The sequence below is a fragment of the Vicia villosa genome, unplaced genomic scaffold (assembly GCF_029867415.1).
Source record: "Vicia villosa cultivar HV-30 ecotype Madison, WI unplaced genomic scaffold, Vvil1.0 ctg.000780F_1_1, whole genome shotgun sequence".
Classification (NCBI taxonomy): Eukaryota; Viridiplantae; Streptophyta; class Magnoliopsida; order Fabales; family Fabaceae; genus Vicia; species Vicia villosa.
In genome coordinates this window covers 444,668-470,007 of record NW_026705349.1, presented here as the reverse complement: position 1 = coordinate 470,007, position 25,340 = coordinate 444,668, and the positions used below count along the sequence as shown (strand labels likewise).

The window sequence follows — 25,340 nt, the reverse complement described above, 5'->3', positions numbered from 1 at the left end:
CCGCCTCTTCCGCACTTGGACTTGGATCATTCGCGATTTCTAAACGTGTCGTCGTTTTCCTTTTCTTTCATTTTCATTATTTTTTAATTTTTTTATTATTGAATAGATAACATAAATATGTTATTTTTTAAAATTTTCTTTTTTAAATGTTGATATTTTTTTTATGATGAGGTGTTGGTTTTCTCTTTTTAATGTTTTATTTTAGTAGTTAATATTGATCGGGAGATTAAGATACCTAACTTGATAGTATTTGAATGATTGAGTATGATGTTTACTCCACAAATGGAGCCGTAATGTTAAATAAATTCTGAGGCAACCAATTGTCACTCCAAACACTCACCTTTTCTCCATTACCTATCCGCCACCTGAAATGTATAACACTCACCTATAAGCTAATTCATGTATATAGTGAGGAATTTAGATTTCTTAAATAAATGTTAAACCGGTTGCATAGAGAAAAAATTCAATTTAAATGAGAGAAGTGGCATAATGTATCTTACAACCTGACTTTTGTAAAATAACATTTTATACACAAAACTAGGTGCAAACTAGCCGTGGTCCGTGGATACCATGAAAATCAAATCAAATTATATTGACACTTGGATAATAAAAAATTCAAATAAATAAATAAATAAAGTGTTAGTAACTTTTAAGCCTGCACCAAATTAACCACGACGAAATGAGATAATAATGTTTGAATATTTAAACATTAAAGCTGAACTTTTTGGAGTATATGCTCCATGTTTAGAGAGAGCGGTTTGCCATATCCTTCATCGTTCATTGGATTTGGAGATTATGATAAACAAAGTCTTAAATTTGGTTTTTGTTATGAATATTTATGTTAGTGGATGTCCATCCATCTCCTAGTTCTTCATCTTCCTATTCCATAATTAATATGTGTTTAATATGTATGATTTTCTACCTCCCTTGAGTCCTATAAATAGAGACCCATATTACAATGTAAAGCACACTTGAAATAAGATAAGATAATATTGCTCTCTTTCTTCTCTACCTCTCTTTGATCTCTCTATTGTTTTAGTTAATTTCATAACACGTTATCAGCACGAAACTCTACCGTGTGAGCGATTTTATGATCAATTTGCATAATCATGTTTCTTCTCTTTCGAGTAAGTTTTTAAGATTTTTCTTCATCTTATAGATTAAATTTTAGCATGCTATTCTATTATTTTTTTGTATAAGATTTCACTGGAAATTTTGTTTAATTAACACAATTATATATTTTAAAGTTGTCTATCATCGATAAGTTCTTGAAGCATCCCTGAAGGCTTACTTAAAGAATGATTGTTCAATTTTTAAGAAAACAACAATATAATTGTAATTTTCATGCATTCCTGAAGAATTGCATGAATAACGTGCATCCCATAAGGATTATAAATATTATTATTTTTATTAGTAAACGATTTGTGATTAAGTTCCTGAAGAACTACAAAATGTGATTGAGTTTCTGAAGAACTATAAAAAAAATTGTGATTGTGATTGAGTTCGTGAAGAACTATACAAAAAAAAAAACCTCTCTTAAACTAATGTTAAGATATCTCAAGAGAATTACTTAAAGAATTATTTTTCTTAATCGATATGAATGTATTTGATTAAAGTGTTTAATAATGAAATACTATTATTTTGGTTTTGACTTATATTGGAGGTATCGAATATCTTTGTATTACACAACACAATTTGGACAGAAAATGGGTAATAGAAAAGCTACCGTTTTTTTTTCCCGGGCTTGTACTACACTTATATTAGTACAATTGAAGCACATGTCATTGTAAACCTGTAGTTTACAAATTACACTTAAATGTGTCGTTGGTAAAACCGGTTGGGTCATCTCGGATTTAATATGACGCGGATAATTTGTATTGAAGAACCAGAAGTTTCTTCAATCCAGTCAATTTTTTTGTGTTTCTAAAGGAAAATAAAAATTTGAGAAATTACGATTTTATGACACTAATTGTTTCATCGACTAAAATATCATGCATATGTCTCTACTCACAACCAGAAGTTTGTGAAATTATTTTCTCAACTAATTAGATTAAGATCTTGTTTTCTGGATTTTTTAGAAATTCCTGTATAAGTATCACATATATTATTAAAATTGATATTGAATATCATGTAATATATGTTCATAAAAAGAAAATGGACCCGAAGATCCATTCTTTAGACGTCTAAAGTTAATTATATGGTTGATACTCATGAGATCATCAATTCTAAATTATATATTTGAAACATCTAAAGTATGATATTAAGATATTTATTCGCATTAAGCCAACAAGATACTATATCTTAGTCCTCCCTAATTTATTCTAATATTTCTCATCTAAGTGAATATTTGGATGTGTTGTGTATATTCCAATTGCTCCAATATAATACATTAAGACGAGTTATGAAAGAATATTGGAAAATATAATTAATATGAATCTCAATTTTTAGGATATAATTTGAGCAAATAATCAAATACTTGATTGCAGCCCAGTAGGCTGATTATCACTGGATAAATTAATTTTCTCAATATTAGGGGGAGGAAAATGAACAGCTGAAATCATGAACAAGAAGTTCAAATGAACAAGTTAAAATAAATTGTTGTATTGATCCTCGTACAAATCAATATGAACCAAAAGTTCAAAATATTATTCATTTGCAAAGTTTATGAAATAAATTATCAGCTGATAATACTGCACTCAAAGTGGATTCTCCTATTGAATAATATAATATTGCAAATGAGTTGTTGTTGCGCCTGAAGCGTAGTATGAAAGTCGGTTTCAATGTTAAAAGTCATCTACTAAGAAAAGAAACTAAAGATGACCAAAGTGAGGATATGAAAATGCTAAGAACACTTTGACCTAATTTAGTTTTCAGTTCTAGAAGAACAAATCAAGTACTTGAAATATGAAATAAAGAGATCTCGATAAATTATGTCATGGATGAAATGGAATGGAACCGAAATTGAGATAACCAAATAAAGTCAATATTGACAATGTCTTTGTATACAATATAGCGCTAAAAGTAATCAATGATAACGAGGATCATGAGTCAAAGTCTATTAAAGATTGTAGACTAAGTGAGAATTGGCCAAAATAAATAAATTCAATTGAAGAATTAAACTTACTTTACAAGTAACTCACTTTTGGACCTGTAGTCCGAACTCCTCAAGGTGTGAAACTAATGTGATATAAATGAGTTTTTGTGAAAAAGAAAAATAAGAATGATATAAAGTTTGATTTATTGCTCAATGATTTTCACAAAGACCTAAGATTGATTTTGATATATTCACCTGTAGTGGATTCAATCGATTTTTGATAATTAATTAGCCTTGTAACACATGAAGGGCATAATTTGAACATGATCGGTGTAATGACATCTTATTTATATGGTTCACTTAATAGTGACATTTACCTGAAACTCCCTGAAGGGTTCAATATACCAGAGGCACGTAATTATGGATCTCGAGAAAATTACTACATCAAATTGAACAAGTCTCTGTATGAGTTGAAAGAATCTGGATGCATGTGGTATAATCGCCTCAGTGAATATTTACTAAATGATGAATATACAAATAATTCAATTTGTACTTGTATTTTCATAAAATGATGTGGAAAATAATTTGCAATACTAATTATCTATGTGAATGTGATACATATTATTGGAACTCCTGAAGAGCTTCCAAAAGCTATAAATTCCTTAAAGAAAGAGTTTGAGATGAATGACCTAGGAAAAACAAAAATTATGTCTAGCCTTACAAATTGAGAATTTGGACAATGGAATATTTGTACACCAGGAAGATTATATAGAAAAGTGTTGAAACACTTCTATATGGACAAATCTCATTCGTTGTCTACTCCAATGATTGTTATATCATTAGATGTAGAGAAAGATCTTTTCAGGCCTCAAGAAAATGATTACAAAAATTGTTTGGTCCTGAAGTACCATATCTTAGTGCAATTGGAGCACTAATGTACCTTGCTAATTATACACGTCTTGATATATCGTTTGTGGTCAATCTATTACCAAGATACAATTATTCACCTACACGAAGACATTTGAATGGAGTCAAACATATACTTCGTTATCTTAGAGATGCTGGTTACTTGTCAGATTCTCACAATAGTAGATCAGAAACAGGCTATTTGTTTACATGTGATGGTACAACCATTTCATGGAGATCTATGAAACAACTCATGGAAACAACTTCATCAAATCCCGCATTACTATTACCACTACATGAAGTCACTTCGAAGAAGACATTTTAAGAAACAACTACAAAGAATATCGTCTCACATGTAAATGTCTGCATGAGGGGGAGAAATACATATGTTTTGCACTCTTTTTTCCTTCACCATGGTTTTGTCCCATTGGGTTTTCCTGGTAAGGTTTTTAACGAGGCAATTCACATTCAAAGGATATTGTACTCTTTTTCCTTCACTAGAATTTTTCCCACTGGGTTTTTTTCTAGTAAGGTTTTAACGAGGCATATCCTCAATGGACATCCAAGGGGGAGTGTTATGAATATTTATGTTAGTGGATGTCCATCCATCTCCTAGTTCTTCATCTTCCTATTCCATAATTAATATGTGTTTAATATGTATGATTTTCTACCTCCCTTGAGTCCTATAAATAGAGACCCATATTACAATGTAAAGCACACTTGAAATAAGATAAGATAATATTGCTCTCTTTCTTCTCTACCTCTCTTTGATCTCTCTATTGTTTTAGTTAATTTCATAACAGTTTTGACATTGTGGTGGGAGGAAATAAAGTATACGTTGCTTAATTTTAAAAGATTTAAAGATTTTAAAAGGGATATTGGTTTGGGACACTATGACTATCAATCTAAAATTTATCCAATTTCGTTCATCTAATCTCGATTTATTAAAAATTGAATTAATTTAAATTTGTATTTAAGTTTGTTAGAAATTTTTTCAGTTTAAATTTAACTCCAATTAAAATTCACAAATAATTTCGTTTAAGTTTATTACGAATTTTTTTCAGTTTAAATGTGATCTTGTTACGATCATCAAATCTAATGAATTTTTTTACTGATTTATCAAATTGATAACCGAATATTTGTTTCTTGTTACGTGATTGTTGCGATCAGTGTCAAGATACTAGTGTATTGGCCATTAGTAATAACAACTCACTAGATTCAACATTGTCTACATGTGCAAATTGTATTTTTTTCTTTGTCACTTGCATTAGATTCTTAATTGAACTAGCAATTTCTTACGTAGTGGACAAACTTCTAGCAATAATAGATTTGCACTTCTTTCATGTTGGCTTTATAAGGAAATTTGTAACTTCAAATATGTCTCCATCCTTATAATATGTCTCCATCTTTATAATGTGTCCAGCGTTCGAATTGATATAATCACAATTGTCTCAAAAAATTTTAAGTCGTGTGTAAATTAGTCATAGTTTAATCATAACAAAGTAAATATAAACTCTATTTAATTACAGTTTAACTTTGACAAATATTTTATAAGATTTATTTAGTCATTGTTTAATTGTAATAAATTTTGTGTCATGTGCATTAGTCTGCATTGCATTGTCCTCAAAGACGACTATAGATATAATTCATATTTATATAGGGATATTGATAAGTGTAACTGTGTTAAGCTTGATATCTAATATCAGATCATCTAGTACAATAAAATTTTGTGTTAAGCCATATACTTAGTTAAATAATATTTGGTAACATCCATAACCTTGTCAAAGCATCTACTAAGAAACTAGTCAGCATTCAAAACTAACTTAATGTGAATGGAAACAAGAGGTGTCTTAGAGAGCAAGAAACTCTGGCTCAACAGAAATTAGAGCAAAACCTTGCCATGGAGGAAGAGTTATGGAGAGATAAAGTTAAAATTAAGTGGCATCGGGATGAGGATAGGAATATAGCCCTTTTCCATAAATCATCCAAGATTAGAAAATCAAAAAATAATAAGACATACTTGGAAGCAATGAGGGTCTGATTCATGATCTTGAGGAAATGGCTACTCATGCAGTCACACATTTCACTAATATCTTTTGTTCTGGATGTACATCTCAAGATCTAACAATGGTGGATGAAGTGATTCCTAATATGGTGGACTCCAACATGAATCTTTTTCTAACTAGCATCCCATCATAGGATGAGATAGTGAAGGCAGTCTTCAACCTCAATAAAGATGGTGGTGCTCCTGGATTTAATGGCTTTGGAGGTATCTTTTATCATACTTTCTAGTCATATCAAAGATGATGTTTCCAATGCAGTCATACAATTATTCAAAACTGGTTGGACTCTTCCAAAGTACAATTCTGACAGCATTATTATGCTGCCAAATATCAAAGATGCTGACACTACGAAAAATTTCAGGCCAATTGCTCTTGCTAATTTTAAATTCAAGATCATAACCAAGATCATTGCTGATAGATTTTCTATCTTCATGCCTACTCTGGTTTCTTCAAAGCAAATAGGCTTCATCAAGGGATGATGCATAAAAAAATTGTATTTGTGTTGCTTTGGATGCCATTAATCATTTGGACAACAAAGCTTTTGGTGGAAATATTGCTCTAAAAGTGGATATTACAAAATCATTTGATACTATCAGTTGGAAGTTTCTTCTGCATGTCCTTAACAAATTTGGTTTCAACTCAGTCGTATGTAATTGGATACATAGCATCTTCCTTCTGCTTTCCTTTCTATTTCAATAAATGGATCTTCTAATGGTTTCTTCAACTATAGTATAGGGGTTAGACAAAGTGACCCTTTCTCTCCTCTTTTGTTCTGTCTAGCATATGAGGTTTTAAGTAGGAATCTGACTAAGATTGTTGATGATGGAACTCTAAATTTGATCAAAAACACCAGCAACATTTTCATTCCTTCACATGTTATGTATGCTGATAGAGTTAGGTATTAGAGAGAGAAGTGAAAGAAACTCTCATTGTATTCAGTGATTAAACAATGATACAAGGGGCTACTATATATAGCAACGTAATCCTAACAAATAGCTGATAGAATGTAACAAACTAACAGCTCATCATAACAAAGCTGACAGCTTAGCATAACAGAATAGAAAGGTAAAAATAAGGGCATGTATTGTAAACTACTCTATTAGTCCCCTTTAGAAGCTGCTGGCAGGTTTGGCAAAGCAGTCTTATCCAACACACGCAGCTTGGAACGAAGGGGTACAAACTTGGCAGCAGACTAGGGCTTGGTGAGAATGTCATCCCATTGGTCTTGAGCTGGAACATGAGCAACAGCCAGACTCTTGCTGAGTACTTTCTCTCGCAGAAAGAAGATATCAAGCTCCATATGCTTAGTCCTGTTGTGGAGAATAGGATTGTGAGCCAGAGTGACAGTGCTCAAGTTATCACACAAGATCTTAGGAACTTGAGAGGAATAATGGAGTTCCTTAAGCAAGGACTGAATCCAAATGAGTTCAGCAGCTAGCTGAGCCATACTGCGATATTCTGCTTCAACACTGGACCTTGCAACAAGTTGTTGCTTCTTGGACCACCAAGAAACAGCATTAGGACCAAGGTATATACAGGCCCCTGAAGTGGATCTCCTGTCATCAGGGTCTGATGCCCAGTCTGCATCACAGAACCCTAGCAACTGCATTGGTTGCTTAATGGAAGCAGGCTGAATAAGAAGACCATGGTGTAGAGTACCACTTAGGTACCTTAAGATTCTTTTAACAGCCTTCTAATGATCCTCTAAAGGATTGGACAAAAACTGACAGACTTTGTTGACTGAAAAGGAAATCTCTGGCCTAGTTAAAGTAACATATTGAAGTGCACCAACCACAAACCTAAACTGAGTGGGATCATCAACAGCGCCTGACCCAACCTTGGACAACTTGCTGCTAGAGACCATAGGAGTGGGCATGCCAATGGCATTCAACATATTAAGCCTGGAAAGCAAATTCGTGATGTACTTAGTCTGAGATAGGAGAAGGGAACCACTGGAGAGATGAGTCACTTGAATCCCTAGGAATTAATCAATTTGTCCCAGCTGTTTGAGAGAGAATCTATCATTGAGATGCTTGATCAAGGAAGCTATAAAAGGAGCAGAACTGCCTGTGATGATGATGTCATCAACATAAACCAGAATCATAATCTGAAGTCTACCTTGATGCAGCAAGAATAGGCTAGGATCACATCTACTAGCCTTAAAACCAAGTTGAACCAAGGCACTCTTGAGCTTATCAAAACAGGCCCTAGGAGCCTGTTTTAAACCATAAATAGCCTTGTTTAACTTGCAAACAAGAGTCCTGTCAGGAGCTTCAAACCCAGGGGGTTGTTGCATAAATACTTCCTCTTCAAGAATGCCATTGAGGAAGGCATTGTTAATATCAATCTGCTGCAAGGGCCACCTGTTTGTAACAGCAATAGAAAGGACAATTCTCACAGTGACAGGTTTAATGACAGGAGAAAAGGTCTCTTGAAAATCACTACCAGCCTTTTGATGAAACCCTTTAGCCACTAATCTGGCTTTATACCTGGTTATGGAACCATCAGGGTTCTCCTTAGTTCTGAAAACCCACTTGCATCCAATAGGCTTCCTACCAACAGGAGCTTTCACCAAAGTCCGGGTCTGATTTATCAGCAGTGCCTGATGTTCTTCCTTCATGGCCTGAAACCAGTTAGGAGCAGCCAAGGCTTGCTCAACAGATGTAGGTTCTAGGTGGGCTAACAATAGAGTAGGGTGGAGTCTAGGGAGAGTAATACCTCTTTAGGCTCTAGTTTGCATAGGGTGGATATTCTGAGGATGAATGGAAGGTAAAGTTGTGGCAGCAGGGATGGAAATAGGACTAGGGCTAGGAGTAGGGTAAGAGCCAACTGAAAGAGAGGAATTGGAAGAAGAGGGAGAGAGAATTCTAGCTTCAGCTAGATCAGAGAGAATGAGGGCGGGAGAGGAAGAAGGAGAAATGGTAATGGGAATGGCAGTTAGGGGTTGAGGGATAAGTTGCTGACCAGAAGAAGAAGAGTTGTTAGAGGAAGCAGCAGAGGAAGAGGAAGGATACATGGGAGATACATGAGGAACATTGTGACTGCCAGGCTGATTGAAGACAGAATTTGAGGGAGAGGAAGGAAGACAAGATAAACTGGGAGTAGAAGGAGCAGAGACAGAAGGAACAGGTGGAAAGCTGAGATAGGGAGAGGAGGAGGATGCTGAATTAGAATGAGGGCAAGATTTAGAAGAAGAAAATAATGTGGAATAAGGAAAATTTGCTTCATGAAAAACAACATCCTTGGAAATAAAAATACGGCCATCTGAAGCAAGACATTTATAGCCTTTATGAGAGGTAGAGTATCCAATGGAGATGCATAATTGAGATCTAAAGTCAAGCTTATGAGAGTTATAGGGACGAAGGAAAGGATAACAAGCACATCCTAAGACTTTAAGAGTAGAATAGTCAGGAGGTTTGTGAAGTAATTTGTAATAAGGTGAGACATTGTCAAGGGTAGGAGTAGGAATTCTGTTGATGAGATATGCAGCTGTAACAAAGGCATGATCCCTGAATTTTAAGGGAAGAGTGGACTGAGCAAGAAGTGTGAGACCAGTCTCAACAATGTGCCAATGCTTGCGTTCAACAAGACCATTTTGGTGATGTGTATGGGGACAAGTGAATCTATGAACAATCCCCAAATCTGTGAGATATTTAGTAAGAGGCCTAAACTCGCCTCCCCTATCAGTTTGGACACATTTAATGGGACAGTTGAATTGAAGCTCTACCATTTTCTTAAACTGAAGGAACTGAACCATGGTGTCAGACTTAAGTTTTAGAGGAAAAACCCAAACAAACCTAGAGAAGGCATCAACACATGTTAGGAAATAGGTATAACCACTAGAAGATTGCATAGGGGCGGGACCCCATAGATCACACACAACAAGCTCAAACGGATGAGAGTAAACTGTGGTAGACAATGAAGAAGGAAGTCTATGAGACTTGCCAATGCAGCAAGCATGGCACAACTCTGCAGGGGGTTTAGGTGGCATAGACAGGTTACACAGTTTAAAAATTTCAACAAGAGCATGATGGTTAGGGTGTCCCCACCTAGTATGCCAAAGCACATATTTATTAGATGCAATAGAGGTTGCATTATTAGAGTGTGATGAAGGTAAAACAGTACTAGCAGTAGTAGAATTAAGAGAAGGAATGAAAAAGGAACTTGTATTATTATTATTATTGCAAGAGTCATTACAAGTAGACAGATGATTTATAGTATTACTATCAAAAGATTCAGTACAATGAGATATAGAATCTGTCAGATATGAAGTATTACAATTGCTTGTTGCGGGATAACTATAACTAGAACTACAAGAGGGGAGAGACTTGGACAATTGAGGAGCAGCAGGATTGGGAAACTTATAGAGGCCATCAGCACCAACAAGACCACTGAGTAAAACTTCAGAAGTAGCATGAGATTTGACAACACAAAACTTAGGATGAAGTTCAAAGAACACAGCATTATCTTGAGCAAATTTGCTCACACTCATAAGATTTTTGGTGATGTGAGGAACATGTAAGAGATTTCTAAGGGTGAGAGATAGGTGAGGTTTGTGAGGTAAGGGAAAAGACATAGAACCTACAGAGTTGATAGACAAACCTTGGCCGTTACCTATGAAGACTTGTTCAGTTCCAGGCACAGAGGCAGAGTCAGACAGATTAGAGGCATCAGGAGTAACATGATGAGAAGCTCCTGAGTCAGGATACCACCATTGATTTGCACTACTAGCTTAAGTACCTTCATAAAAGGCTTGTGGTGCAGAAGATCTAGGAGGTGCAGCTCTGGGAGAAGCATAAGCAAACTGAACCGGATAAACAGCACGAGGAGCCACAAGGAAAGGATTGAAGGGAGCATGTTGTTGTGGATAACTAGCACCACTGGAATTTGCATAACGATAGTAGCATACTGAAGCATCATGACCAGGTTTGTGACAAATCTGACATGTTGATTTTCCAAAACGACCTCCACCACGGCCAAAACGACCACCGCCGCGACCAGAACGACCACCACGTGCACCATAGGAGTGATTTTCAGCATTAGCTGTGACGTGACTCGTTCCTTGAGGAAATGCCTCCGAGACGACTTGATCGGAGGCGACCGGAGCAGGGGAAGGTGTAGCCTGAGTAAGATTGACCGTCGCCGGTTCTGCAATCGCAGCTTTGCGATGCTTCTCCAATCGCGACTCGTGAGCAAGCAAGGAAGACTCCAATTCTTCCAAGGAGCTTACGTCATCTTTGCTATTAACGGCGGCGACGATAGAATCATAATCCTCAGGTAGCGAATCAAGAACGATCTCAATTAGGTTACGAAGAGAAACAGGATCACCGATGGAGGTTAGCGACTCACTGATCTCTCGTGAACGCGTCATAAGCTCAACAATCGTCAGTGAACCCTTCGTAAGACGTCGGAGCTATGATCGGAGTTGACGATCCTTGGTGGGGAGAAGAACGTCAAAGTAACGATGAACTTATGTCCAGACTTGCCACGCGTGCTTGCACTCAACAAGCTTTGGAAGAAGTGCATCGGAGATGGTAGAAAGAAGCCAGGTGCAGATGAGAGCATCCTGTTGCTCCCACTCAAGAAACGCACTGTGAGATGCAGGATCTGAGGTAGACGGTGGCGGAATCACCGGAACAGTAACAAAGCGTTGAAGACGATGGCCACGAACGACGCCATCAATCTGCTGCTTCCACTGTTTGAAATTCTTGTCGTCAAGCTTAACAGAAATGAGGTGAGAAAGCTTCACCTGAGAGGAAGGAAACAAAGGCTCCATGGATCGGAAAAAAAAAACTTAAGTTCTAGATACCATGATAGAGTTAGGTATTAGAGAGAGAAGTGAAAGAAACTCTTATTGTATTCAGTGATTAAACAATGATACAAGGGGCTACTATATATAGCAACGTAATCCTAATAAATAGCTGATAGAGTGTAACAAACTAACAGCTCATCATAACAAAGCTGACAGCTCAGCATAACAGAATAGAAAGATAAAAATAAGGGCATGTATTGTAAACTACTCTATTATATGCATATGACATTCTAATTTTTTGTAAATGCAAGATATCCAACATTCAGGCACTGATTGATCTATTCAGGTGATACTCTCTTGCCTTTGGTCGAATAGTTAACATCACCAAGCCTTTCATATACTCAATTTCAATCACCACCTCTAGGCTACAACACGTTATCAACATGACAAGTTTCACTAAAGGAACTTTGCCTTTCTTGTATCTTAGAGTGCCTATTTTCATAGGAAAAACAAAATCCTCTTACCTCAAGCCTATAACTGACATAATTATTTCAAAGGAACTTTTCCTAACTCCTGAAGCTCTCTCTTCCATTTACTGCTGCAAAGGTTAAATCAGAACTTACTGCTCAACACAGACTTTGATGATATCTTTTATCGGCCTCACTATAACTCGGGTATCCTCACTCTAAAGAATTCCTACAAGTTTAAAGCTATTTGGAGCCTGATATACCTCCATCTAAGACAACTTTCATTTGGAAACTCATGCTAGAGAAACTCCTAACTGATGATAATCTTTGCCTCAGAGGATGCAACATGACCTCCATTTGTAGTCTATGCAAGATGGAAACTGAGTCCTCTCAACATATTTTCTTTGATTGTTCTTTTTCTAAGAATGTTTGGCTTTGGTTTCAGAATACAGTTGAGTTCTCCAATCCTCCTCATACTTTAGAAGTTTGGTGGAGCTCTTGCACAATCAATAGATCCAACCAGTGCTCCTTAGTTCTCAAGGCTATTATTATTTACATCCTAAGCAACATATGGGAAGCTAGGAATCACAAGAAATTCAGGGATAAAAAGTCGCACATTATCAAAATCATAAACAAGGTAAAATCTCAATTATGCTTAATTGGTTTTAATTCTTCACCACATCCTCTTCTTCAAGACAGGATTTCAAAATTCTAAAGGCTTTCCATATCAAGGTTAAACCTCCAAGAGCTCCTCAAATCATAGAGGTTTTGCATCGTCCACCTCTTGATTGGATGAAGTGTAATAGTAATGGTGTTGCCTCCACAACCTTTTGTAATGTTTTTTAATACATGAGATTTCATTAAAAGAATCAATTTTAAGAGGATAGTTGTTTATTTATGCCAACCTCTTGCAGAAAGCTCTCAGTAAAAATCTTCATAGAAATTGAGGTTGCATTTCATTTATAACTTTCTTTGCATGTAAAATTAACATTTTGAATGGAATGTGCATTTCTCTTACTCAAACATTTAACACAGAAATGGTGCGGGGTATTATGGCGGATTATAATTGGCAAAGCCCATTGATTATAGATTCTGATAGATTCTTATAGTTTAATATTTTTTTTTAACTTACTAATAAATTGATCAATAGAAATATGTGCATCTACTTTTTTAATAAAGTGATGCACAAGCACTTTGGATCCTCTCCTTCAATATTCTCTGCTTCCCTCTCCTTCCTCTCTATCTCTCTCTTAATCTCATTCTCTCTCTTGAATATTTTATGTTTTTTAATGATGAGTGAGAGTAAAATTAAGAGAGAGATAGAGAGGAAGGAGAGGGAAGGAGAGAATATTGAAGGAGAGGATCCAAGTGGTGCAGATGCACATATTTCTATTGATCAATTTAGTGCTTATATATAGACGTCACATTTTACAACTTTTAAGAATATCCAAGCAACTCATTTCTTCTTCAGTTTTTCTTTGTAATGAAAACTCAAATTATTCACTCACTCATTCTCAATATAACTGATTTATTTGTTAAGAAGGAAATTGTTTTTAAATTATTGATTAATTGCAATTTTCAATTTAATGTTGATTATATTATTTTAATTATATCATCTAACTAATTACTTACATCACTCTCAACTCAATATATTTCACTTTTGCAATTATAGTAAATGTTAAGACAACAATACATACTAACAATATTTTGATAAAAAAAAAAATCTCATTTATACACTTCTGTGTGTAAATTAAATAACTAGATTACTTTCTATAGGACGGTGGAAGTATTATAATAGAAGGCAGAAAATCACAAAGGGCAGAGAAGAGAATATACAAATACATAAAATGGCACAATGGGTATGGTAGGAAAGAGCCACAATAAATTGAATTAACGTAATCTAACAATAAGCTTGCCTATGATACATTACAGTTAGGTACAACCAGACATGACATCATCACGACGAGGGTGAAACAGATCTGGTGTTGCGACCGAGGCCAAGACCTAAGCCCGCAGGAATGCTGTCATTTCTGGTTTTGCCTTGGTTACTATGACTACAATGTGAAGAATGAACATGACCATTACTATGCCCATGATGTGTTTTTGAGTTGGTACTGTTTGAATTCACATTAATAACAACATGACTATTTCCGTTGCCCTTGGCGTAATCAGAATGAGAATGCGGCTCTCCATTTGTTATGTTTGAGCTTCTTGTCATTTGCATCATTCCTATACCCTCTTCTGAGTTACTTGATTCTTCAAGACACTCCAAGTCTTCATTGTATCCATTGATCAAGAAATCTGAACAGTTCTTCTTGATGCCATGATCATATGGGTTTCTGAATCTACCACCTGGACCTCTGAGGTAGCTATACCGCATTGCATTTGCCATTTCGTTTGTTGTAATATTGCGTGATATCTGAGAAAATAAAGGAAAACAAAAGGCATATAAGTCAAATCAGAAGAAATGAAATTTCTTAAACACCGATAGGCTTCTTGTAAGACATACCTGACTAGCCTGAACAACTGTCAAGGCAAACACTCCGAAGAAGAGGAAAAAATCGGCAATAAGAAATGATATTGCACCGATGTGATTTTTACCAACATAATTAATCCATAACCCAAATGACGAAGGAGCAAGTGGATCAGTTAGTACTCCTGCATATCAGAATTTAGATTTCTATCAGCAATTTAACTTGCATAAAAATTAACCAAGTAACTCTGTCTTGACATACACATACTTGTAAGACAAACTCCACCAGTAACCAACATTGCTGAAACTTCAAGAACAAGAAAAGCAAAGAAATCCCATTTATTTTTCTGCAAACATACAGTGTAACAAATCAGGATAATTTGTCTGCCAAGGGAAAACCCGGTCAACTCAATCAGTCAAAACGATAAAACCGCCTATTCAAAATTAGGGATAATGAAACAAAAATGGCATTGAAGTAGTATTAGTAAACTACCTTCGTCACACTAGAAAAAAGATGAGATACGATTAATAGTCTAGCCCAGCTTAGTAAAATGATTTACTGGACATAAATGGTTTATTGTAAAATTGAATTCAAATCATTCATCTGATACAGTACTATATTTTATTTACCATCTTATACAGTACTATATTTTATTTACAGCTATAATGTAGAATTAAACTGAAGAGTCACCAGCACCTCCACTCAAACAAGACTGACTGACATAAATTGTATAAGAAGGTGCATTAATGCATTTATTGATCCAAAACAGGGGAAAAGCCCAGAAGTAAAAACATATCTAAGATTAATTTCCCTTGCTCGCCGACCTCTTTTTTTGGTCAAAGTCAATGACAATATATAAGCTTAAATATTCAACTAAGTTTCAAATGCAAAAGCATGGAACCAAAACTCCATCCAGAAGTACCTTGCCAATACAATTAGATACCCAAGGACAGTGATGGTCAAATTGCTCCACACAACGATCACATGTAGAACAATGTTTCGCACGCAGGGGCCTGACAATCTAAACAAAAGGCAACATAAAATTGACTGCAAAATTATTTGAAGCAAAAGATGAGCGGAAATGTATAATCTGTGTGTGAGAGATATTGATTGCTGGTGATAAGGGTTCTATTAAAAGAAAGCAAAAGAACCTTGCATGTTGCACAAAGTTGGGACCAATTTCCAGCTAGCAAAGCAGGACTATTTATCTCAATCTTCAAAAGAGGCTCCTGCAACAAACAATTTGACACACTGACAAGTTAAAAACTGCAGAAGGAAATAAAATGAAAATATTGTAGGTCTGCGAGAACCAAGGTAGAAAGTAGGTATAGCTATAGCAGAATAAAACTCACATCATCCTTCGTACTCTGAGTGTCATGCCCATTCATTCTGATATAACCCGGATCCTTGCTGTCAAACAAAACAGGAAAGATTAAGAAAACAATGAAACAATAAAGCAAATAATTTATTTTTGTACAAAATGGCAGGTAATAAGAAACAGCTGTAACTAGATATTCAAATAATCAACAGCTGAAAAATGAACTGCTGATATACATGTGTATCTGTGGACAAGTTGACACTATTTATTACATAGTAGTGACCAATGACCATCATACATTACAAACCAATGTTACATTGAAGTTCCATCAAGATTGTTCCATCAATAGTGTTATCTTGAGAACTTGAACACAAATGATGGGAAAATTTTGTTGAAAAAGTTCCAATACACATCAAATAGTTACATCTTACAAGACTGATCTTAAGAACATTCCACCTAGAGTGTAAAAAAAGTTACTTGGGGAATATATCCAGTAAAGCAAGCATCATCGGATTTTAGATGGTCTGGTTTCAGTCATATTAATGAGTTCCATAAATGATCATGATAGAGACCAGAAATTGAAGGAAAGCAACTGTGGATTATTACGGCGAATGGTTGAAGGTAAACAACTGTGTATTATTGCTGAAAATGGTTGAGCTTTTAAATTGTAATGGTGGAAAATCGAGAAAAACAGAAGTAAACCAGAGTTCTATGAACGCCTAAAACAGAGAAAACTCTCCTAACTGACCCTAACAACTTTCTTGAATGACTCTGACTTTCCCTCCCTTTCTCTCATAACAGAACCTTCCTAAAAATCAGGGAGTATTCCCAACTGACTCCTACTCACACTTCTACTATTTTCAAGGTGTGCTCGTGAAGAGTGGGCCCAACGATTCGTTCAGCTAGCTAATATTAACCCTTGGTGTCCTATCATTACCACATCCAATAGAACAGCCTTCTCCTCAAGGATAGCATGAGGGATATGGATTTTTTTATTCCATTTCCAAGTTTCCAACTTATAATATCCTTGTGACCTTTCTTGTCAGCAAAGTGCTCATAGTGGCCATGCTAAATGGTTTCCCCCCATTCAATCTTCCCATTCTTTGTCATGTGACTTTGCAGCTTTGTCACTTCACCCGACCAATCAAAACTATTTGTTATTTCTTTCCAATCAAAGATTACCTTGTCAAACCCTTGCAATCAAGCCACTCCTAAAATCATGTCCACACCTTCCAACTCTAAGGTCTCAACCCTGGTGGAAAATTTTCCAAACTGATTTTCCACCTCTTACATTTCCCTGGGGACGCATCCGACATTCCCAGTTTTAAACGTATTACCATGTTCTGGTCCACCAGAAGTTGCAAATTGTAACATCACTGTCATCGAGGGAATATAAAGTTAGGACTAGCGCTGGTATCGACCATTATCGTCACATGCATTCCCTTCACCAGCCTCAAAGAGTTACACTGATGCAGAGAATGGTACCTCTAGTTTGTTATTCACGACATCGACGAAGCTGTTTTTCTGCACACTGATGCAGAGAGTGGTAGTTTTCCTCACATATGAAGCAGAACCCTCGAGTCTTCTATTCAATAATTGGAATAAGGGGAGATGCTTGATTCCCTATTCCGATCACCTAGGCGGTACCAGAAGTCAAGTCAGGTCCACAATGTTTTTTGTTTGACCTGGGTCATATCTAGGGGCGGAAAATGAGCATTCCTACCCCACCAAAGCCCGCAAAAAAATGGTGCGGAGAAAGTAGAGTGGGCGGGCCGGAAACCTTGACTCAGACCGCTATAAATTATGGGCTAAAGGGGCAGCCCCACGCCGTTTAGGCCCACGCCCGCCAAAGTAGAGGGGACGAACCAGAAACTTTGGCTCAGACCCGATTCCCCTTGGATTTAAGCCCAATATCTACTTCTCCTAGCGCCTCGAGTGATCCAGGATCCTCGCAGCTCCATCGCAATGTCCCTTGCCATTTTCATCACTTGAATGCAATTCAGTGAGTTGAAGGTTTGAACATTCAACCGGATCGAAGACCTCCAAAATACCCTAGATATTGTTCCTCCGGGGAACAGCCCACTTGCGACGGATGATACATACTCATACTCAATTATATACTCCTTCAATTCTTCAAATGGATTATCACCTTACTTTCCGCCATACCTTTCATTCAGAGCTTGCTTCAATTTCCTCCATACGATCTTGCGTAAGCGGTTGAACCTGTGAATGGTTGTCCCCACCATGCTCAGCTTTGCAAGTCAACCTCCTCCGACGTATCTTGTACTTCAAAGCTCTCTGCATACATTTTATCCACCCTACCAGATCCTCCTCATCGAACGACGGTGTCTACTTTCTTCACCTTCTTCTTGAAATCTAACTCCAATTCATCATTTGGAGGTGGAACTGATATCTCTGGTATGGGACGATTCAGTAGCTTCCCAAGTTCCATCAACCTGCTGTGACAAAGCAATGCTCTTCCCAAATTCCATCAACTTGCTGTGACAAAGCCCTCCAATGCTTGTCACATCAAATCCTCCATGGTCTCCAATCTCATCTCCAAAAAAGCTAGACGATTGCTCCTCTTTGGTGGCATTAACAGTTCAAATGCACTGGCTCCTCTTAAACAATCCAGCAGGACGGACCAATGATAGAGACCAGAAATTGAAGGGCAACAATTGTGTATTATTATTACTACATGTGATTGAGCTTAAAGCTCTCACAATGGTGGAAAAGGGAGAAAAACAGAAGAGTAAACCAGAGTTTTATGAACTTCTAACTAGAGGTAGGCTCTTAAACCAGAGAGCAAACTCTACTAACTGACTCTTAACAACTTTTTAGAATGACTCTGAATTTTCCCTCCCTTTCTTATAACAGAACCTTCCTAAAAATCAGGGAATATCCCAACCGACTTTAACTTGCACTTCTTCTACGACCTTCTAGACGGTGGAAACATGTAGTGGGCCCAATGATTGGGTCAGCTAGCATATTGGGCCTTGTCCTATTAGATCATACAGCCTAACTATCATAAGGATAACTACTATAATAGACTAGACATGAATGCATAGCATCTAGCTATCGTAATGGTGGCAGGGAAAATATGATTCTTAGTTTATCACATTAGACTTCACATGTATATAAAATAAAACGCTATATTATGGATAATCAAAAAATGGCAAGATGGTTAACTTTAAGACAGAGATGAGGAACAAACATTTCCCTACAGATACATGAAGCAACTTTGCCCAAACCAATAAAATACAGCGGAAACAATCTCCTCTATACAGAGTCACAAGGAAAAGAGGATTAGTATTGCCAAAAGTTAAACTGCAAATTGTGTTGTTAAGCTTATATTGGCTTTACGTCATAAGGATTGCATGGTTCAAGCCACCAAATTTTTTTCGTTTTTAAAATCATGTCATATCATATACTACTACCCCTATCATAATTGGATGATACAAATTCCATTAAGATTTTACATAACAGCTCTAGAAAATCTACAAACGATCTCTTAAAGACGAAACAATGACAAAGATGAAACAATGTCATGTTGCGGTTTTATAAATTAAGCTCTGGTCCTTATAATATAATGGCCTAGAGGATATTCATGGGAAGGTTAATAGTTCTGAAGTCCATCATACTCACCTGCTACATCTATAAAACGTCACCAATCCAACGGTAGCAAGTAACACTCCAAACCATGCAAAAAGCCCAGCTGCAGCTGTCAGCTTTGGCATATTTGTTGCTGAAGATAAAATTAACAGAAATGATGGAAATAACAGTCAGATGGCTATGAAAAAAGGCATAAATATACATGAAGGTGCCCACACAAACACATAATTGATTTCAGAAGTGGAAGCTGAGGTAGATACCCAAGATGACTGAATGAATATAGGTGACCAATAGCACAAAAATTATGCACCAAAGTACAGGAGCAAGTCCTAATTTAGATATCTTTCCAAGGCGGCTGTTAGCGTCAAAGCGTTTGTCAAGCAGCCTTCGGGCATTTCCCTACAAAACAGATTTAGCAAGAAAAGTGACATATATGTTAGTGGCAAACATTGAACCAAATATAGTGAAAATATTTGGCAGATCTATAATCAATCATCAAAGCAAAATGGTGGCATTTGTAAAGAAGCAAGGTAAAAAGAAAGTTCATAATAAAGATGCAGATGTGACGCCTTTACTTAAAAGAGACAGGTAACTACTTTGTTACAAACTCACAGACAACCATAGTCGTACAAAACAACAGTCTCTTTACAATGGGCACGACCTTTTGATGTAAAAACTGAGAAGCATTTAGAGGGAAGAAGATATTCTCATATAAGGCATTCTCACGTTCAGTAAATACTCTTTATTCCAGAGCCAATATATTATATAGTGGGCTTTATATTTAATATTCTGTTAGGAGTAAGCTATGAAGCACAGACTCCGACACGGACACCGGGACACGACACGACACGGACACTCCGACACCGATAATATTGAAAATATAGGACACCGACACCGCTACATATAAGCTAATATTTGAGTTTCATTTATCCATATATTGATAAAAATTATTGTCTGAAATTCTTTATATATAACATTGTTTCAATATATGTTTAACTCTTTTAGATGTGTGTGAGATTTGTCCAAAAATATATAAATGTGTGTTGAAGCAAACAAGTAAAACAAATTTTTGTTTGAAATCTTTGTCTAAGTTGTCGGAAATATGTGGTATGAGTGTCATACGAGTGTCGGACACTGATTAAAAGAGTGTCGAAGCAAAGAAAAAAACCATTTTTTAGGGGACACTTGTCTGACTTTTCCGACACTTGTTTGACTTTTTCGACACGTGTCGTACGGGTGTCATACAAGTGTCGGACACCGACGCGTGTCGGACACCGCGACACGCCTACTCCTAGAGGTGTCCGTGCTTCATAGGGAGTAAGACATAATAAGCGATACAACTTTTGACAAATCAATTTTTTAAGATCTAAGAAATTCAGAGTAGGGATTGAATATGATTAACTAGTATAAAATCATAAATACACTATCTGTATGCACGCCTCACTCATCTAAATAATATCTTCTTGTAACGGGAGAGGATAATCCTGTAATAGTGGTCCAGAAGTCAATATACATTATTCCAGAAACATATACGTATTTACTACTACCAGTGGGAAAGAATGTCAAGTAGATTTTGCACATTAATACGGGAAATGCATTTCTTCGTAAAGAAAACACAAAAAAATATCTATTTAAGCACCTACTCCACAAATTCAATGAACACAAATCTTTTCAGGAAAGCCAGCCAGTCACACATTTTCAAAACCATGGGATGGGTGGAGGGTGAGAGGAATAAAAAAGATGGATGGAAAAACTCCATCCAAATGGCATTAATAAGAAAAGTAAAAAATGTTGGTTAAAAAACACCTACAAGGAAAAAAGCAACTTGTCTATGATTCTTATCAGAAGCAAGCTGCGCTGGTGTAAGGCCAGTATTCTCAGTTACCACCAGGTCTTCCTTTTTGCCAGCCTGTACTAACACGGTACAGGCCTCCAAGTTACCTCGTATAGCAGCCCAATGGAGAGGAGTGCAACCTGAATAAAGTAGGGAAAATAGAAGAATGATGTCTTAAAAATCAAGAAACATTTCATAATTTGAATCAATGCATGAATAATTTCAGCACAATACAGAGTAGAGAGTAGAGCATAAGAACATACCCTCTTTATCCTGACGCCCCCGATGTCCATCAAGAAATAACAGAAGACGTATAGAATCAGCAAAACCTTTGTAAGCAGCCCTAAAATTGAAGCCAGAAGAGAATAATCAATTTAAGCACTTTGAAAGTGGACTCACATGTTGTTCACTTAAGCAGAAGAGTTTAAAATTTCAGTTCCAAGGGATTGTGAGCGTGTAAAACAAGATAAATAGCACAAAAGAAACTCATTATTAACTAATGTTGGATGTTACAAAATTCATCAATTAAAGAAAAAAGAAAAAATTAGTGTAACATTATGATATTATCCAGGCTCCTAAAAACAAAAATGACACAAGAAAAATAGATGAGCTTATAAAAAACTACAACGGAGTCTTGTCCCACTAGGTAGGGTTGGCTGTTTGGATTAGACAATGCTCTAATTCCTTGTGATCAAGTTCAAAAATAGATCGTTAACCTCTAAATATGTCTTACCAATTGGCCTATAGTTGTGTTTGTATCCCTCTACATCTAACTCTTTTGGACTATTGTCTATGTGATCAACCTTCCTTACCGGAGCTTCTACATGTCTTCTCCACACATGTTCGCATCACCTAAGACAAGATTCTATCATCTTTTACTACAATGCGAACTATATCAATGTTCTCTCTAAAAATTGTATTCACAATCATATCTTATCTTGTGACCCATTGCCCCAACATTGAGTCTCAAACAACATAAAAATTCCTTTCAAACAAGTAATGGTATTCCAATATATATAACCAATGTATTATGTAGATAAATCCAAGAAAAGTGTAATGAGCATTGTTACAAACAAAATTTAAATCATGTATTCCATGTGCCACTTGGCAAACCAAGTTGAATATTATCCTTCATGACGGGGTATATTACATGAACGACTGTGACAAGGAAATTACACTATGTTTTAAAAAATAACTTCATATTAAAAGAATTATCAAACAAAATTGAAGACCTGCTTGATTTTAAAAGAGTTCCCAAATATGTTTTTCAACTTGGGTTGGGCAAATGGAGACCAACTTCCTATACAGTATTTTCACTAAAACTCTGCCAAATGCATCCCTAGATTCATTTTTTTATTTCATTGACCAAGCCAATTACACTTGTAGGATTCCATAAATTGGTTGTCAAGAGACACATACTGGGTAATGAATCTGTCTGTATATCATCTCACAAATTGGGTGTTTGAATGTGGAATAGAATGTGACGAAAAAAAGAGAAAGCAAAACATCCATTTAAATAGGAAATAAAGTTGACTTGCGAAATTATCAATTACCAATGCAGGGGGCTTCTTCCATCATTATCAGGAACGTCAGGGTCAGCATTCCATTTTGAAACAACATAGTAAAGGAAAGCCGTCTGACCATATTGAGCAGCAACATGTGTTGTCTGCATCCGTGTTAATTAAAATTAGTTAAATTGACATTTAGCACCCCACTCCTGCTTAAGGTGAGAGGATAATCAGAGACTAAAACTTGGCATAAGTAACCAGATATTGAGTACTTAATGTGATTCATACATAACATAATTGAAATTCCACACCCCACTGATCTCCTGAATAAAAATGAATATAAACAAAAACAGAATGACATCAAACTAACCTGATACCCATTCATGTCAGCGGAATTCACTCGCGCGCCCTCTTGAAGTAAAAGCTCTGCAACCTGAATAGCACCCCGTACCGCACTCCAATGCAAGGCTGTCTGACCAGTATGATCTGTTGCATTTATATCTCCGCCATGCTGCCAATCAAGACCAATACAAAACAAGTTAATACCAAAAACCACCAAACAACTCTCTGCATTACATATAGATAGCAAATATATTACCATACTTACTATCATTCAAAATCTTGAAAATTAAACACACACAAGAACATTCAATCGCAACCTATGAAACACGGACACTCTTGACACTGATAATGTAAAAAATATAGGACACTGGCAAAGTTACATTGATCATAGTGTTTGTGTTTAATTTATCCATCCATTATTTAAAGAGTTCAAAATATTCTAATCAAAATTAATGTCTTTAATTCTTTATTGATAATAACATTGCTTCAAATTTAATATATGTTTAATCCTTTTAGATGTGTGTGAAATTTGTTCTAGAAATGTATAAGATGTGAAGTAAAGAAAAAACATTTTTTATAAAACACTTGTTTGAATTGTCCGACACCTGTTGTATGGGTGTCAGACACCGATTCAAAGAGTGTTGAATCAAAGAAAAAATCATTTTTTTGGGAGACTTGTATGAATTTTACTAGACGTCTTGTATGGGTGTCATATAAGTGTCGGACACCACGACATGCCTATTTCAAGGGGTGTTCATGCTTCATAGATTGCAACATAAATAAATGATATATTGAATTTCCAGTAACATAACACAAACATGATCAACAAGCTGAACCAAGCTACCAACACAAATTCAAACTACAAAAAACAAGAATAGTCAATTCTTCTTCAGTATCCTATCCCTTTTTAAACAGCAATTATTAAACTATTTATCTTTCCTTTCTTTTGGATGTAAAAACTGAGTAATTCATAAAGTACTAGCGCGCAATGGAAGAGAAGCTTAAAAAAGAAACAAAGCAAACTCAATTCAACAAACCGATCAAAGAACCTCAATGATGTACTGAGCAGCGGCAGTCCGGTTATTAAGAGCAGCCCACTGAAGCGCGTAGTAACCCAAACCATCAGGCTCGGTAACGAGACACCCCTCTAGTTCCACCAATCTATGTAGCTTCTCCAAATCCCCATAAGCCGCGGCAGTATAAACATCATTCCGGAGACTATCTTCGGAGACTTCACCGGCGGAAGACGACGGAGTCGATTGTTGATCCCGTAACAGAACCTCCTCGACGACCTCGATCTCGGATGACATAGCTGTGCGGCGAGGAAGTAAGAGATTGAGAGATTGAGATTGGAGCGTGAAAGGGGAAAGGGGAATTGGGGAAATGGAGAAGAAGGGATTGAAATTGTTAGGGTTTTTGTTGAAGGAAAGAAGAGGGAAGGGTCGAGAGGGTTTGGGTGATGGCCGTCCCTGTTGACCCTCTGAGGACGAACGAATCAAAGACGCGACAAACAGCTAGGTTCGATTATTTCATTTGATGGGAATTTTGAAGATGCGTAAATCATAAATATGTGTCTTAAATTCTCATAAATGGAATTTGTTAATCATGTGAGTCCGAATTCTAAATTTTATGTGAATAATTAAAAAAATATAAATTTTTTATGACAAAAATATAATTGAGCATTGAAAAGGATAAATCTATTGAATAGGAGAAAATGTGTATCATTAAAACTGCAAAAAAATGTGTATATGAAATGGAATATTTTATTTTGCCACAATGTCTTATAATACGAAAAGGCACTAGAAATAAATTGATATCCTCCATCAAATCTATATCTATGTTCAGCTTTTAAATCCCATAGTAAAATATTTGTGCAATATCTAATTTGTCAACTTTTAAATTTTAAATATATGGATTGATTTGGATTGAATTTGTACACTTTTGTGATAAAGTCCAAACCGAATAATTTCGAGAAATAAAGGGTTGGTTTATGTTAGATTGATCGGATGCGCTAAAAATAAATGTGTAAA

General features: G+C 36.1%; 1 protein-coding gene across 2 annotated transcripts; it reads right to left on the bottom strand.

Moving 5' to 3' along the window:
* Positions 1 to 13,968: 13,968 nt before the first annotated feature.
* Positions 13,969 to 24,871, bottom strand: LOC131631172 (protein S-acyltransferase 24-like). Of its 2 annotated transcripts, none has more exons than XM_058901947.1 (13): positions 24,360 to 24,871; positions 23,339 to 23,479; positions 23,014 to 23,126; positions 21,724 to 21,803; positions 21,437 to 21,600; positions 19,887 to 20,025; positions 19,660 to 19,759; positions 16,049 to 16,106; positions 15,848 to 15,925; positions 15,619 to 15,717; positions 14,964 to 15,042; positions 14,732 to 14,880; positions 13,969 to 14,641 (listed from the first exon to the last, which is right to left on the bottom strand). In XM_058901947.1, the coding sequence occupies exons 1-13, from the start codon at positions 24,618 to 24,620 to the stop codon at positions 14,180 to 14,182; spliced, it is 1,923 nt and encodes a 640-aa protein (XP_058757930.1). In that variant the 5' UTR covers positions 24,621 to 24,871; the 3' UTR covers positions 13,969 to 14,179. The 2 variants fall into 2 exon arrangements, with proteins under 2 accessions (XP_058757930.1, XP_058757931.1); XM_058901948.1 differs by having other exon boundaries at positions 24,348 to 24,487.
* Between the last annotated feature and the right edge of the window lie 469 nt (positions 24,872 to 25,340).

Bases quoted from the DNA above. Each gene is read 5' to 3' on its own strand.
- LOC131631172 (XM_058901947.1), bottom strand. From the start codon at position 24,620: ATGTCATCCGAGATCGAGGTCGTCGAGGAGGTTCTGTTACGGGATCAA. The intron at 23,480-24,359 runs GTTCTTTGATCG...CTTGATTGGCAG, and splicing joins CTGCTCAGTACATCATTGAG to CATGGCGGAGATATAAATGC. The intron at 20,026-21,436 runs GTAGGTGTTTTT...TCTGTTTTGTAG, and splicing joins GACAAGTTGCTTTTTTCCTT to GGAAATGCCCGAAGGCTGCT.